Raw genomic sequence first — 16,066 nt, 5'->3', positions numbered from 1 at the left:
TTGTCCCAGTATTTTAAGTGTCATTGGAAAAAATGAAAATAACTTCTTAAGACAGCATTAAAGCTGATGAACATTAAGACTGATAAAAGGTCTGGAAGAACTAACAAAGGATGAAATAATTAAAGATATTCACTACCTATCACAGGATCATCCTCACAGCTTTTTGTAAAGCATCTCATCTTCTCATTACAGAAATAAAACAAAGGTTTTGGCAAATCTCTATTTGATCCAGCCAGGTAAATATTCTGAGTTCTGCTTTTACAGCCAAAGTGTCTTGGCATGTTAACCAGAAGACCTCAAAGATTTCTAAGGCCTACACTTCATTTTCTTCATGGCTCAAGGCTTCCTCTCATTTGTCAATGGTACGGAACAGGAAGACCCATCTCTACTGGGAATGACAACAAAATGTGTCACTATTATCTCTACCTCCTGACAGGAAGAAACTATGATCAGGTATCTGGACTAACAGTATTCTAAAAGGAGAAAAAAGCCTCAGATCTCTAACCTGAGAATAACTGCAATTATTACAGACTGCAACTGTCTTTGCTTTGGGTAAATGTTCTATCAAGATTAATGACCTTGAACCTAGAACTCTACAGGAAATCTATAATTATTCTAGAAATCACTGATTTCCTTATAGTTTAATGCTTTAAAGTTAGCCACTCATACTTCACAAATGCAGAACACTCGAAGTATTTCTTGCATCCAAGTAACTTTTCAAGTTTTCAAAGAAAACCAGGTTTGATTTGTAGAACAAAAATGTTTCCCTATGGAAATCTAAGATAAAATCCAGAACATCAGCAAAGCAAATTACAGAACTCACATGGGATTTCCAAATAAACAATTGTACTTAGCCTACCTGAAGTTCATTTCCAAAATTATTTTAAAAGTACAGTATTTGCAAGTCACTCAGAATGGCTATATGCTGTATAGCAAAATAATCTGCAATCAGCATACTACTTCAGAATGGCTGTAACTCTGTAGAGTAAAATTCTAAGTTTGCCTGCAGAGTCCACATTTTGTGAAAACAATCCATCCTATAAATATTTCTGAAGAACCACCAATCAGCACAATTATAGTTGTTAAAATCTGACTGTTTGTGTGCTATCCCTGAGTTACAAAATTATCACTATAGCAGAATAATCTTGTTTCTCATGTACATACCAAGAGAAACCATTGGACTGATCAAAGCAACAACACTAAGCAACATCATTTTCCTGCTGTATGTCTTTTCACTTTTTTGATAAGCCAATTTTGGCATTTTTCTAAGTGGGGGGCTATTCTTCATGTCTGCTGAGAACATTTCATCTCTTATCAACATCTGTAATTCCTTATCAATTATTATCAATATCTGTAACTGTGTTTGGATTAGCAGATCTGTGAACTTCTGCCTATATGAATAAACACTAGTATTTGCAAAACCTGTTAAGACTTGTACTTAAAAATATTTGGCAAGGAGCTCTGAATTCTTAAGTTATACTCTTCAATGATGATTAGTCCCATCTTAAAGCACTGTAACAGATTACATAAATATGATCAGATGATAACCTATTAATGATTACAAGAACTATGCATTCACAAAATACACTAATTTAAAAAATATTTTTTTTAGTCCTTTTTTAGTTCTATTTAAGAAAACAACTTCCAATATTTCTACAAGAAATTACATGAGTTTATCCAACATTTTATTTAAAGAAACACTGGCTTTTCTAAGCTTGCTTTCCTAAGTCAGATAACTAAATTGAAAGAACACAAAAATCATCCTAAATACTAGATCTTAGCTGTTTCTTCCGCCAATGGTGAGCTTCAGGACAAATTTAGCAATGCTTGTATAAAAACACAAACAGAAGTTCTGCAAATAACCAGGTACTTTTGATTGTCAGAAATAGTAACAAAATGTAGGAAAATTCCACTTGAATGTATATACACTGAGTATTTTAGTAGCAGGGAAAACAATGCTAGAAAGACACATCAATATACTGCATTAACATAAAAAGCTTATATTTAAATTCTGATTCTACATCAAGAGCATATTCTAAATTCTGTCAGAACAATTTTTACTCACAGAGCTCTCTACAAGTACTGACATATTTAGAGAAATTTTTAGATCTATGAAGAATACAGAAATCCACGCTTTTAACTTGGAGGTTATTTCCCCTTCTTTGCTTGAAAGCAAATAATATATTTCTGATTTTACTCATTAAACACTTGTCAGTTATATGTTTGCATTATGAAATTTCAAACACATTAGAAATACAAAATACTAGCTTAAAACTACAAATAAAAATGATATTGCACCTTGAACAACTGCTATTACTGTTCTGGTGCTCCTTTCTACTTACCATATTATGATGCTGTCATATGTAAAACCCAGCTTTTCTTCAGCATGGCCAGTATTACAAAGAAGCTGAAAATAAAAGAAAACATCTATTGCTTATAACTCTTAAAAATTATTACGTAAAACTGAAGATTTCTCGCAATGCTTTCAAAAAAATCTCAGGAATTTCATTCAAGTCAGGGGAAAGCATACTAACTTGAGACTTCCCTGAGAACTTCTGCTGTCAGTGCTCTGTTCCTATATAAGCCAGACACACATACACTCATGGTGCCTCAGAGAAAAGCTTGCAAAATTGTGCAAGCTGCCTACTGGTTAATTTTTCAATTCCAGACTGCTCCTCTTGTTGTCTTTAAGTTCATTTCTGAAAAGCCACTGGTTGAGCATTTGGTAACCTGAGCAGAGAGGGAAATGACTGAAGTCTAAGCACATCTGCATTATAAAAGAGGGCTCAGGTGAGAGTTTCAAAGCAAGGTTAGACACTGATGGTTCACTGTCATGTTTTGACACAGCAGCACAGGCTGGCGGCAGCATCGGGGGGGAATAAAAAAAATAGTCATGAGTTGCCTATGGTAAATGTCCCATAACTGACATCTAGCCTGGCCTGCCATCAATTCCATAGAACTTGTACCTCTGGAAAAAAAAAAAAAAAAAATCAACACGAAGATTGAATATATGCACACAAAAAAACATCCATAAACTGTTGCAAGTTCTGAACATTTCAACCATATTTACCCATTTTGAGCACATGACGGAAGATTTACAAGTGCAGTTTCCATATGAAAAAACCAATCTCAAAAGGTGCAATCTAGTGTATGCCAGTGTTTTAGCCTCTTGAGGAAAGGAAAAAACGTCTTTTCTTTAAGAGCTGATGCTGTTCTACTTTGTAAGAGCAGTGAAGAAATTCCTAGTAATCTCATTCACTATCCACAGCTAAAATTATAAAATACTTTATTGTTATGTCCAAATCCCTAAGTACTTTCCCAAGCACTTCCAAAAACTCAAGTGACTAATACTGATTGCAACAGCTTTGCACTTTGTCCTCCTTTTTTGAAACTAGCATGTGTTCAGTTCTGGGCCAGCACAGTATTAACAGTTTCTCCTCACTGAGGAATTTGGGAATGTTTTGTTTTAACTAATGAATACCTCATGCTCTGAAAGTATTAAAATATATCAAACCCTGTGCCACGTTCTTTATACGTGTTTACTGTTCACAGTAAGACACTTACAATAAACTAAACGAACAGTTAAATTAAGGCTACTGTAAACTGAAATATTCAACATGTTCCATGCTCCCATTCTACTGTTCACCTCCATCTGAAAAAACAACACATTGCACAGAAACTCTGTTTTTAAGTAAGCCTATTTTATTAGCATGCTGATTTAAATTTCAAACAATACTTAGGTTTACGTTCAACAACTACAAGTTCTTCTAAGGATCACATTATATTTAAGAAATTTTTCACATTGTGAGCAAAATCCATAGTGATAATGCTGAAATCCAAAGATATTAGTGAGACAGATTTTCTGAGCCAAAATATCGTCTAAGTTAATCGAAGTATTTTTCTTAACAATAATTGATTACAAAACATAAGGAAAGTTATTATAGAACCTCGTTCCCCAGACCTCCCAAACTTAAGTGATAATACAACTAGACAACTGGTGGATTAACTGGTCACGACAGTATGTCACTTCCTAGCATCAATCTATTTTTATGCCATGTTTCTGGACTGCTTAAGGTCACCACTGCTGCTTTAGCATTTCTATTGACATCTTGTGAACTGTAAAAATTGGCTGGTAGAGTGTAAGCAAAACAGTGTGAGAAGACAGTGAGTAAAAACAGTTCATTGTTCAGTTTCAGACAAATACATCAATAGCTGTTTAGGCTCACCATTTATTCACCTAAACCTCTCCCCATCATTCCGAGACAAAGGAGAAATCCTAATTTAATATACCAGATTATCCTCCACAGTCTTTTTTTGTACTTTAAAAAAGAAGACAGAATTATAATCCTGAAATAGGAAAAAAACATTTTGAGAAAGCTGCTATTGTGCGCACAAGTGCATTTCTGAAGCAAGCCTCTTATCATCACACTTACTACTGGTATGCACCTTGAGTGGTCCCGAGATGAAACTAAAGCAGATGACATGTTCAGGAACCCACCTAACGTGCTGCAATGGCCAAAGAGCATTCAGTTCACTGGACTAGCTCCAGTCTAGTTGTCACTGTTCACCCTTACCAAATACACATAGCAGTCATTAGCTCCTCAACACCAACCGTTTTCCTCTATATATGTACTCCAATTGTGCACACCCTCAGTGACTTAGAAAGGAACTTGATTTTATCTTGAAACTCAAACATAGTAATGTAACCTGATGATATATAACTTTCATCAAGTTTTACTGCTGTGTAGATACAAATTTCTGAATGTGATAATTATTCTCAGTGTTCAATGGCATCCACGGATATATGTGGATGAATGAAAAAATAAAATTGGCTAATAAAAGTACAAGATTAGCAATTTTAGTTATTAGTTTGCTCTCATTCTAATGGGTCACCATTACTTAGTATTGGCTTTGTCTGCAACTTACACATGGTAGTGTACTTACAGGATTTCCAGCTAGAAAAAAAAAAAAGAAAAAAAAAGACTGACAGCAAGATCAGAATTAAAAATCTTTCAGTGATTTGAAAGGAGTGTCCAAATTCCATAAGAAAATACAATTTAATAAAAGGAACAGTGTACCATATCCTTCAGGGTACCACACATTAATAGATAATAACTGAAAGGAAATCAGCAGAGAAATACAACATGTACAGAAAACAGATTGTTAAATGAAAAATTCAAAAGGAAAGTAAGATCTAGAAATTACAACAAACTATACAACTAAATGAGTTCACGTGATATCATTTCAAAAGAAAAAGGGGAGGGTATTTTACCTTTGGAAATACTATTAGGACTTATTATGTTTGAGTTTAAGAGACTTTTTTTCCACTTCATAGGCTGCTGCCAACACTGCATGAAGAACAAAATTTTGGGCACCACATTTTAAGAGCAGACAAACTGGGAGAAGTATAGCAGAAAAAAATGCACAAGGCAGGTAAAAAATACACCATGAAGGTTGAGCCATTTGGTTTATTTAGTCTAGAAGAAAAAAAAAAAAAACCAACTGGCAAAAGTAAGGTTGGATATATATATATATATGTTTAAAAGGGCGGGGGGAGGGAGTCATAGAAGCGACTATAAAGAAGATACTGTTTAGCTTGTCTCAGTGCTTTGGGTATTTGCTCAATTATAAATGTCTGGTCTTACATATATTTAAAAGGAAACCTCTGACACTTTCTTCTCATTTCACCTTCAAACAACATTAAGCAGCAGATGAATAATTCTGGCCCAAATGCAGGGATTTTTGTAGATGTCCAAATTCATGACAAAGCCAAATAACTGTCATATGTTTGACTGTAACATTTAACAATTCATATGCATGTTATTGTAGTATAAGTTTGGAGGCAAGCAGCACAAGTTTGGTAAAATCTGCTATATTTTGCTAAAATGTCAATGGATTATCATACCATGTAAATACACAGAATTACATACATGAAGAATATGTGTATTTGCATGTCTCATATATAAGATGTATGTATTTTTATATGTACACCATAAATTTCACGTATTTGTACATCTACATCCATACATACACACATAGTATACTTTACTTGTTAAAACTGCCAATAAGTCAACTCTAAAACGCAAAACTATTGATATTTGCATCAAGCTGTGCCATGGGAGGTTTAGATTGGATATTAGGAAAAAATTATTCACCGAAATGGCCGTGAAGCATTGGAACAGGCTGCCCAGGGAAGGTGAGTCACCATCCCTGGAGGTGTTTAAAAGACATGTGGATGTGGCGCTGAGGGATATGGTTTAGCGGTGGAGGTTGGTGGTTAACAGTTGGAGTTGATGATCTTAAGGGTCATTTCCAACTTAAATGATTCTATGAATCTATCTGATAGTAAATGAATGGGAACAGCACAGAATTCGTAGGGTATGATTTATTATTAAAACAAAATGATACTTTTGCTAGGCCATACAGCAACTAACCTACACTGAAGGTTTTTTTAATGTTTACTGTCAGCTATGAGTTTTTCATGCTACTTGGATGAGTCATAGCAATATGAATACCACATCAACTTGTCTTGGAAACAGTAGCTCAAAACAACAAAACCACCGGAGGTCAACAGCACACACAACATCAGTGCACACTGAGACTGTTCAAATTTATATTTAACAGAAGAGTCACAGCAATTACTAGGTAGAATCCAAAATTTAATTATTATACTCTACTTTTGGAAATACAGTTTGAACAGTCACTAATAGTATTTATGAGGATGTTACACAGTAGATTGTAGGCTTAATAGAAGACCCAGCTGAAACTGCAGTCTCTGGATTTACACCCATTAGCTCTCCAGGTTCGTTCCACAATTGAATGCCCCTAAAGCAGATGTTCTGTTCCTACCTGCTACATATTTCATAATGAGTTTTGCTCATAGTGGTTTATCTGTTTGGATAAATGTTACAGCCAGTCAATACTGCATTCAGATTCTAAGATACTTGAGTTTTGCAAAGCACAGCCATGACTCTAAAATGGCAGAACACAAATCAGACAGAGAAGGAATCTATGAAAGCCTCTGTAGCCCCAAACTCCATTCATGAAATTTAGCAGCATGGTCAAAAGCTAACAGATACATACAGCAGAGTAGTAGACTCTCATTAAATAATGAAAGAATTAGGTTTAAGCAGATTGAAAATATGATTTTTCTGTATTCCTGACACTATTCAATTACTAAGTTTAAGCTAAAATTATCCAAGTTTCATTTTGTCCTTCAAGAAGTACCTTTTTTGAATGAAAACTAGAAACCCCTATAACAGAATCTCTGGACTTTTTTTCCTGTTTATTGTTTAAATACACTTTTAGACTTAGAACATAAAAGGATCTCTCAGAAACTAACAGTGGGATAAACCTACAATGAAAGATTCTAAATGAATACTTCAAATCCAAAAGATGTTTTCCATTAGGCAAACACAATTGTACAGTTCCTTCTGGTTTTCAGTAATTTATCATTCACTGCTTCTCATGGGGGTGGGGAAAAGCCCAAAGAAGTAACCATGATGTTTTGGTATTAATCAGCAGAAGCTGGGAAACCTGAAGGTGCTTAGTGTAGCTGCTTATATAAATGAAAGATGGGTAACTATACTCTGCTTACTGAAGCCCAAGGCACATACCAAGGCTGTGAACTGAAACCATCAGCGACCACCTACTAGAGGTCAAATAACTCAGTGTTCAGGTCAAAACTCAGATTGGCTTAAATAGTGATACAGGTGGTTTGAAAGGAACAATACTATTGTGTCTAACACAATCCAGGCAGTATTTCATAAACGTTCCTGCCCACAAAACTGCAGCTTCGCTTATTAAGTGATGAGCGGCAGATGAGAAAAATCAGCCTGCCACTGCTGCAATGCAGAACAAAACATACCTTTCCACAGCTTGAGTATCACAAGACTGGGAATGCCAACTTCTTGGAGCAGAAGAATCAAAATAACCTGTTAAAAATGCCTGTTAAGTGGGAACAGCCCATGTTCTACAGCCACAGAGCCAAGAATACAATCGTTAAGGTTTTTACTAATATGAAGTACTAGCTAAAATTTGATGAATGAAACGTGAATTTTTGAAAATTATCACATATATAGTGTACTTTGCACAGTGAGTTTGGGTGTTGTGGGGATTTGAATATCACTAGTTAACACTCCTCTTGAATGGAAAGACAAAGGAAAAGGAAATTCCATCTCAGGTAAGAAAGGTACATACAAAAATATCATTCTTGCAGATACAGTGACAAATCCTGTTGACTGATGACCAACATTATTTTCATCAATTTTATTTAAAGTATTTAACTTCTGCATAAACTCATGGAATCTAGATCAGTAATTCTTAACGGATGACTAATTTCCTTCTCCTTAAATTAGAGGGGGGAGGAGGAGGGCAGTGCAGGCAGGGGGAAACAAATGCCACCTTAAAAATCCAGTCCTCTTTCAAGGCAAGAAACCTGAACCTAACATACCTCATATATCTTGTAATTAATAGAAAATTCAATGTTTACCATGATCTCTGTCAGGAAAGTCCACATTAGCTATTTGTAACATTAATTGTTTCCACATGAATGCAAACATTTTGCTTCCCCTGACCAAACAAGTTGGAACAGTTATTTCTTCCAATTGTGAGAGTTGCCCAGTCTTTGAAAGGAACATTTGGGGCATTGAGGAGCAACTGCTTAGAGTGGTGCCAACATTTTATTTTGGATAAAATAATATTTATAGCAGGAGAGTTAATTTTTATAGATTTCCTGTATTATTTTATCAGAAATATGGTATAAAAAAATTCAAAGGTCCTTTCCCGCTTCATAGGACAAATATCCTAATTAGTAGCCTTTCAAAAATGGATCACAAAATGCAAGAATTTACAAATCAAGTTAATCTTCAATTGAAATCCAAGACAAAGATCCTCAGCTCTCAGCACATCTGTCTTCCCCACACTCCTACCTCACAAGGAGGAACTGAGATTATACCATTTCATAGCAGAAGACCAGAATGCAAAAAGGCAATAAAAGCATCTCCCTGAAGCTCCAGGCTTTCACTCTTTAACCACTGGAATGAAAAACACAGAGTTGTTCCAACCACAAGGCACACAATACAATATAATTTGCAACTTTTGTTCTATTTTCATAACTGCATCTGCAGTTCAAACAAAAAACAGGAAAAGTTTGCAAAATCAAATGTACAAGCAGATATTCCAGGGAGATGAATATAAGAATGAGTCCTAAATACTAAAGAGAGTGGGATGACTCCTTCATACAGGGTCACTGATTCAGGATCAAAACCAGGTTCTGAACTAGTGTCTCTGTCTTCAGAAGTCATATTTAACTTCAGCAAGTTGTTTTTCACAAATTCATCATTCCTTGCCAGTCTTATGTCCAATTTATGAAAATCTTGTGTTTTTGTAAGGATTTTCCAATTCTAACACCAGGTAAGTATAAAGAACAAATTATTCAAATAGTCAATTATGAAATTATTCAATTTTTCAAAACTATATTTTAAAAATAATTTTTAGTTGATCCTTTAATTACAGTATGCTTATTTACTAATTTACAGGTACTTAATATCTGATTTTCAGTAGTAAAATCAACACTCTTAAAATCCATAGTTTCAAATATTGATTTTTCACTAGGAGTCTCCAAATGTAATCCAGCTCTTTAATTAGAAGGCAACTGGAGAATTCGGAAGCACTCACATTTGAAAGCTTATAGATTAGTATAAAGAGGAAACACAGCTACACATTAGCCTTTTCTAGCAGAATAAAGGGCCTTCTTGAGACACAGCTTGGAATCTCAATAAAAACAGCAGCATTTTCTCAGTGGTGGATGTCTGACAGACATAATAAGGAAACGACCCAAAGAAAAAAATTCAATGTAAGTTCAGTTCCTCAATGAATGCTATTCAACTACATAAGCTCTGAATCAATTTAGAAAATGGAGCATTTACAGATTTGTTATCAATGCACTACAAGATAAATTTATTTGCTATTGTAATTTTGTTCTTAGTATTCACCTTCCTGCTAACTGCATCTAATACACTACCACAGAAGTGTTGTTCAGTTTCACAAGGAGTGCTTTTAACAGCTAAGAAGCATGCCTGCTTCTGAGATTATCATGCACATTTGTCTTTCTCACACCAACTGGTCCCCCAAACTTGCCCTTGAGCATCCACTCTTTCACTTGAGATTGTCTCAAAACTGCCAAGCAGCCTCACTGTTATCTTACTCAATAATTTGCTATCAGCTCATCTACAACAACAACAATTTAAACCTTACTTTATGCACAAAATTCTCCAGTACTACCTTGTTTCTTAGCTACTGCTGATTGCAGGATCCACACTGTCACAGAAACTCATGTTTAATCTTCAGACCTGCTGTCCTCTCTATGGCACCCTATCAGGAACTTATACAACTTACCAGCTCCTTCTGAATATCAGTCCATCCATCTGGAGAACACTCATAGTGAAGCTCCAAAGCCTCCTAGCTCACTGATTGCCATGCACTTTTCCTTTGCCTTGACAAATGGAATGCTGGTTCAACCACAACAATTCAGGATGCTACAAACACCCTTTTCCTAACTGCCTGCCCAACTTCTATGAGTCCTCTCTGGTCCTCTCCACAGTTTCCTCATCTATCCCCAAAATGGTACTTGCTCTCCTCTCCAAAGGCCTTTCATGGCCTCTTTCCTCAGTCTACACTGTCATGATGCTCTAAGTTTTTAATTCCTGCCTATCAGCTTACAATGTCAGCTTCCAACATATCCTTCATGTGTGCAAACACCTGTCACATTTCCATGGTTTGGAAGCATCTTTGGAAAAAGCACCTTAAAAACAGCAATACAGACCATTTCTAGAAATTGACCCTTTAAAACTTTTTCAGTATGAAAATTGCAGTGAAACTTGATATTTGCTATTCTATTAGTGCCCAGACCACTGTGTATCATGCTCATTGAGACAGTCCCCCCCCACACACCATACTGTGTCAGTCTGCATCCAGGGAGTCCAGCATTTCACATTTTTTTATTCAATTCTGTGGGGCAGGAACCAACCTTTAGCTTTAGTTGTGCAACTTAACCCATGAACTGGGAGGTATTTTAGGCTTCTAAGTACTCAAAATCTACAAAAATTCAGCTAGTAGGACATATAGACAAACTTCAGCATAACCCATATTCGCTTGTCTTTATTTGCTCCTTTCCTCTCCCACAGGAGATTTCAAGTGGTGTTTCATGATACCAAGCTGTTTAATCAATCTCCCAGCCAATGTCTGATACAGTACATACATAATATTTTGCCTGTATGATCACTTGATCTGTGACACCATTTGAGCTCTTACCTTAGTAAAATTATTCAAGTGGCCTAGTTTTCTCATATTTGAAACGCCTTGTAATTTGGCCACATTTTGGAGAATCTCTCTCATGTTATCACAGGGTTCTGCAAAAGAAAACATCTTATTAGAAGTTACAGTTGAAGAAAAAAAATCTAAACACGCATTCAATATGCAATTTCTGAAACAGAACAGGTACTCTCCCGCTCTTCATTAAGGATGCAGATCCATGGAGGTGACTCCTATTTTAAAGCAGATTTTAATCACCACCTTATATTTGCAATCAACAATGAAACCCATTTACTGTCTGAAATTCCAGTCCTAAAATCTCATAACTGAACAGCTTTATCTTTAATCCCCTTGTAATGTAAAGGCAAGAAGTGAACATAAAGACAGTAATAAAAAGATAGCATGATACTACCACACCATCTGACTTCTTTTTCCCTTCCACACAAAGAGTTGGTGGGATTTTGTGAAGATGTGATTCCCTTCTACTTTACATATTAATGTCTGTCCACAATCACCCTAAACTTAGCAGAAGGCTAGGACTTCCCAGTGACACTGGATATGAAAATGAATTACAAGGTAAACAGGGGGACTAGGAACATTTTTTTTCCTGAGGGTCCCCCATGCCAATGGAAAAAAAAAAAAAAAAAAAAAAAAACCACAAAAAAACACACACACAAAACAGGACTCAGACACCAAATGACAATCCTGTATTCTGGCGGGAAATGGAAAACAACGACCAAACATGACAAGCAGAGACAATGCTATCCTGCACTTGCGAACAAGGCTGGGAGTTGAAGCAGAGTGGGACAAGTGGGCTGCATGCATAGCTACTGTAACATAAACTACAGTACATGGTGGTATTGCAGCAGGACAGTTTTCAAAGGGAAACACCTGACTGCAAGATTTTAATGCAGTTTTAGGTTTGACACTATGTTGTGCAATGGGCACTACAACACTATCAACAGTACTGTAGTTCGAAATAAAACAAACACTGTGGCTATGCTGGAGATGTGAACTGCTAGAAAGTATTACATTACCAAAAAAGAAAAAAAAAAAAACCCTGTATTTCATAAAATGAATTCTTTAGAAAAAGCCTGAAGAGTTCAAACACCAAACATCTGGAAAGCAGCCAAGAGAAGGTTTTTGTATGGTGCCCCACATGAACTTCTGTAAAGAAACTTGCTTCCTACTGCAGTAGGAACAGCTACAGCTGAATTTATGGCATATAAAAAGAGTATTTTACTGTTCATCCTGGATATTTGTGTATTTTTCATTATACAAAGGAAATCAAAAGTGTCAGAGATGTAAAGAAAGCACCTTCACCACCTCTGTGCAAACTAAGCTGAGGCTTTTTTATGAACTTCTTTAGTTTAAACACTTTTAAAAGCAACAAATTTTAAAAAAGCAGACATAACTATCAATCTCATCAGGATATATCCAGAACATATTTGGAAAGACAAGATGCTGTACTTGCACTACCATGAGGAATATAAAACAGTACTTAAAGATGAAGACACCTACAGGTAGTCACCTAAATTTAGGTGTCTAAACCTGCAAATCCACTGTAGTCAATGGAGATCTTGTCTATCAGCCAACAAAGCCGAAAACAATTAACCTGACTAGCTGCAAGACGTCCACTGAAGGGTAAGGTGAATTGCGTTTACAACACTGCGTATATAGAGGCTTTAGCACACGTACAGACATGCTACTGCCACATCACATAATTGTGATTTTTTTTTTTTCCAAAGGTTCGTGAAATTTTGGGAAGAGAAGATGTGCTCCTAAATGTGGGCAATCACCATCATCACCATCTTGATGTGAAATATCCTTTCCCACAAACTTAAGCCACAGCAATAAGCAAAGTCAATTGTCAAGACACAGAGCCACAAGTACAGAGATACCTTGCACTGCAGAACAGTACACATAGTTAAAGCAAACATCCAATAACTTTGAATTTAAATTGGAACGTGTGCATACATCTCTTTGAACATCCCCCACCAACTCAGTGAATTAAAAAACAAAACAAACAAACAAAAAAAACCAAACCCACAACTTTGATACAATCACATAAATTAGAGACAGCGAAAATCTTACTAGACACATTCCAAGTTTAGGACTCCTGCATAGTTTACTTTTCCAGTGCTTTACTCAGTTTGAGAGGTTTGCAACGGCACAAGACATAGAAACAAGCAAACAAGAGAAACACTGAAGACAAGCAGGTTGGAATAGTTATGGCACTACAAATAGTTTACATCACAGTCCCTAATTCCAAGGGAACGTAACAGGAGAGGAAAATAATTTCCTCATAATTTGCTTTCTCAGAAAATACAGTTTGGTTGATTTCTATGCCTTGGCTTGTCTTGGGAAATGAATGGGGATTTCCCTGGCTCACACCACTTTTGGACCTGCAACATACCCCATTACACCACAAGAAATATCCCAGGTGAGCAGACTTAGAGGTCTCCAAAATGTTCTACCTCAACTCCCCATAGAACAAGCAGCAACAATAACTTCCCAAAATGACTGAAAAATATGCCTGTAAGTTCTCATTTTGAAAGTGTAGATGGTCCCATACTCAAGGTAAACCTCTACCAAAACTAAGCTCACTATACAGACAGGAAAGGCCACGAGACTAGCTCAGGAAACCTCTTGTATGTCACTTGCAAGAAACATTTCTACTCAGCTACCTGACAAAGTGGGCACTAAATCAGAAGCAAGTGAGGTATGCTGTGCAAAAAGGTAGCCCATTTAGACATGAAGGAATCAGGACATGATGCAACCACTTCCCATGTTAACAATTCTGCAGCAATGGCAAACCTTCATAACAAGGGTGTGCCTACTTAAAATGTGCAATGAAAACATTTTATTCTATGTGTGTATGAAAAACTCTAGTAATAGCAACTTTTCCTCACATTGTCCTCTTTTTGATAAGAAAAACGCTCATTTCCATGGAGACAGAAAAGTTTGAGGAAAACCATCTTGGCTGTGCTTAGCAGAGCAGACAGGTATTTCCTAGAAGCTTCACTAACAGATAAGTAATTTGAATCTGAGTGGGGACTCCTATATAAGATCTACAACACTGCAAGAAAACTGAGAACATATTTCCACAATCAAATTCATAGTACAAATACAGTAAGTCAGCTAGCTTGCAGTTCGATTATATCAACATTAGTGCTGTAGAAAAAGCAAGACAGCAAAGAAAAAAATCCTCCAACAACATATTATCTCAGAAAGAACTAAATATTACAGAAGCCTTTTCAGTTAAGCCTTGTCAGTTCAAGTCTTGTTTTAAACTTCAAAACAACCATTTCACAAAAAATCTCTTCAAGTAAATTAAGAAAATAATTGTGACACATTAACTTCAAGGGAAAACTGGCCATCCTGTTTTTCTCTTTCTAGAAATGCATAATGTATTAGAAAGAAGCAGAAAATTTAGTTACTCAAGCATGACTCATTTTTATTAAAAATAAAGCCAATAGGGAAGATACACAGGCCTAACAGAACTTCACCTGTTGCAGATGCAAAACAGTTTAAAATAACACGACTTCACAAATAGAGATGCAGTCACTTGGTAGTCTGTCCCTTACATTAAAATGGGTTTGAAAATTTTCTGGACTCTTATCAAATAAGCCATGTGCTTTTCCGTAATGAATGATCAGATCCAACACTGCATATCTCCATGTCACAAAATCTCATGCAACAGCACCAAAGACCATGGATTAATGCAGAAATGGAAAAAATATGGCAGAAAATAGGAGACTGCTCTCACTAAAGAAGAAATATCATGGCCTTAATATCTCATTGTCAAGCTTAACAGCTCATGTTGGTGTTGACATGGACTTCTTTTTTTACCACTGCTGTAGATATTTCTTAGCTCTGATTAATTCCTACTCTTTAACTCTTCCAAAGTTCTTACTTTTCTATCTGAAAATAAGACAGAGAAACTACTCGTTATAATTTGAAGACCCCATAACAGTCTATTTTTTCCTGACTCATTTATTACTGAGATGCTGCCTCATCCCAAGCTGGTCCATAAAGACAACCAAATATCTTCCCATTCCTCCCCAGGGTGTTTTGGAGGATGGAGTTGTGCAAAACAACTGAGCTGATCTTCAAGTTTTCTTCTGCCAGAAGATGCACAATGTCTTCTCACTACTTGATACACCTATTCTTTACACTAGTCTGGCACCCATCAACTTTACATTAAAATAACTCTGCTAACTGATTCAGCAGAACAGATTTTCTTCTTTTGCTATGTTAGTTTTCTGCTGGGTTACCAAGTCAGACTGAATACTGAAGTCTTAGAAAATTCCAGGCAGAAGTGGCTGTGCCACTGAGCCACTCATTGGTAGACTGGTAGAAGCAGGACATACTCTCTCCAGAACAGACTCAGAGGGAAAAAAAACAGAAAACAAAAAAAACACACAACAGAAGCAAACAAAACACAACCAACCACACACACAAAAAAACCCCAAAACCACCAAAAACCCACCAACCACTATTTTTTTTAACCTGCACTTTTACACTTGGCAAATGGTTCTGATGTACACAAAGACACTTCGCCCTAAATGTCATCTAACAACAGCCCACTTGTTTTCTGCAACAACATCTTAGTTTGCTGATCTTTACTGCCTCATATTATTTATTGGTCTTCTTTTTTTTTTTGGACAGCAAGCACTTTGAAGTAGTAGGTTATCTTTGGTCTGTGTACTTCTGTTATACCAAACAGAGTTTCTCGTGCACAACTGTCTGC

General features: G+C 36.2%; 1 protein-coding gene across 2 annotated transcripts in view; it reads right to left on the bottom strand.

Annotated features, from left to right (window-relative positions):
• Positions 1–16,066, bottom strand: part of RICTOR (RPTOR independent companion of MTOR complex 2) — an 85,947-nt gene that overhangs the window by 56,615 nt on the left and 13,266 nt on the right. For both annotated transcript variants that reach the window (XM_065860422.2, XM_071802616.1), the window contains exons 3-4: positions 11,314–11,411; positions 2,343–2,407 (exon numbers count right to left, since the gene is read on the bottom strand). In XM_065860422.2, the coding sequence (XP_065716494.1) occupies positions 2,343–2,407; positions 11,314–11,411 (163 nt within the window). The remainder of the gene's footprint in view (positions 1–2,342; positions 2,408–11,313; positions 11,412–16,066) is intronic.

Source organism: Patagioenas fasciata, chromosome Z, assembly GCF_037038585.1.
Source record: "Patagioenas fasciata isolate bPatFas1 chromosome Z, bPatFas1.hap1, whole genome shotgun sequence".
Lineage (NCBI taxonomy): Eukaryota > Metazoa > Chordata > Aves > Columbiformes > Columbidae > Patagioenas > Patagioenas fasciata.
The sequence above is the reverse complement of the archived record's forward strand: the minus strand, read 5'-3'. Positions and strand labels throughout refer to the sequence as shown.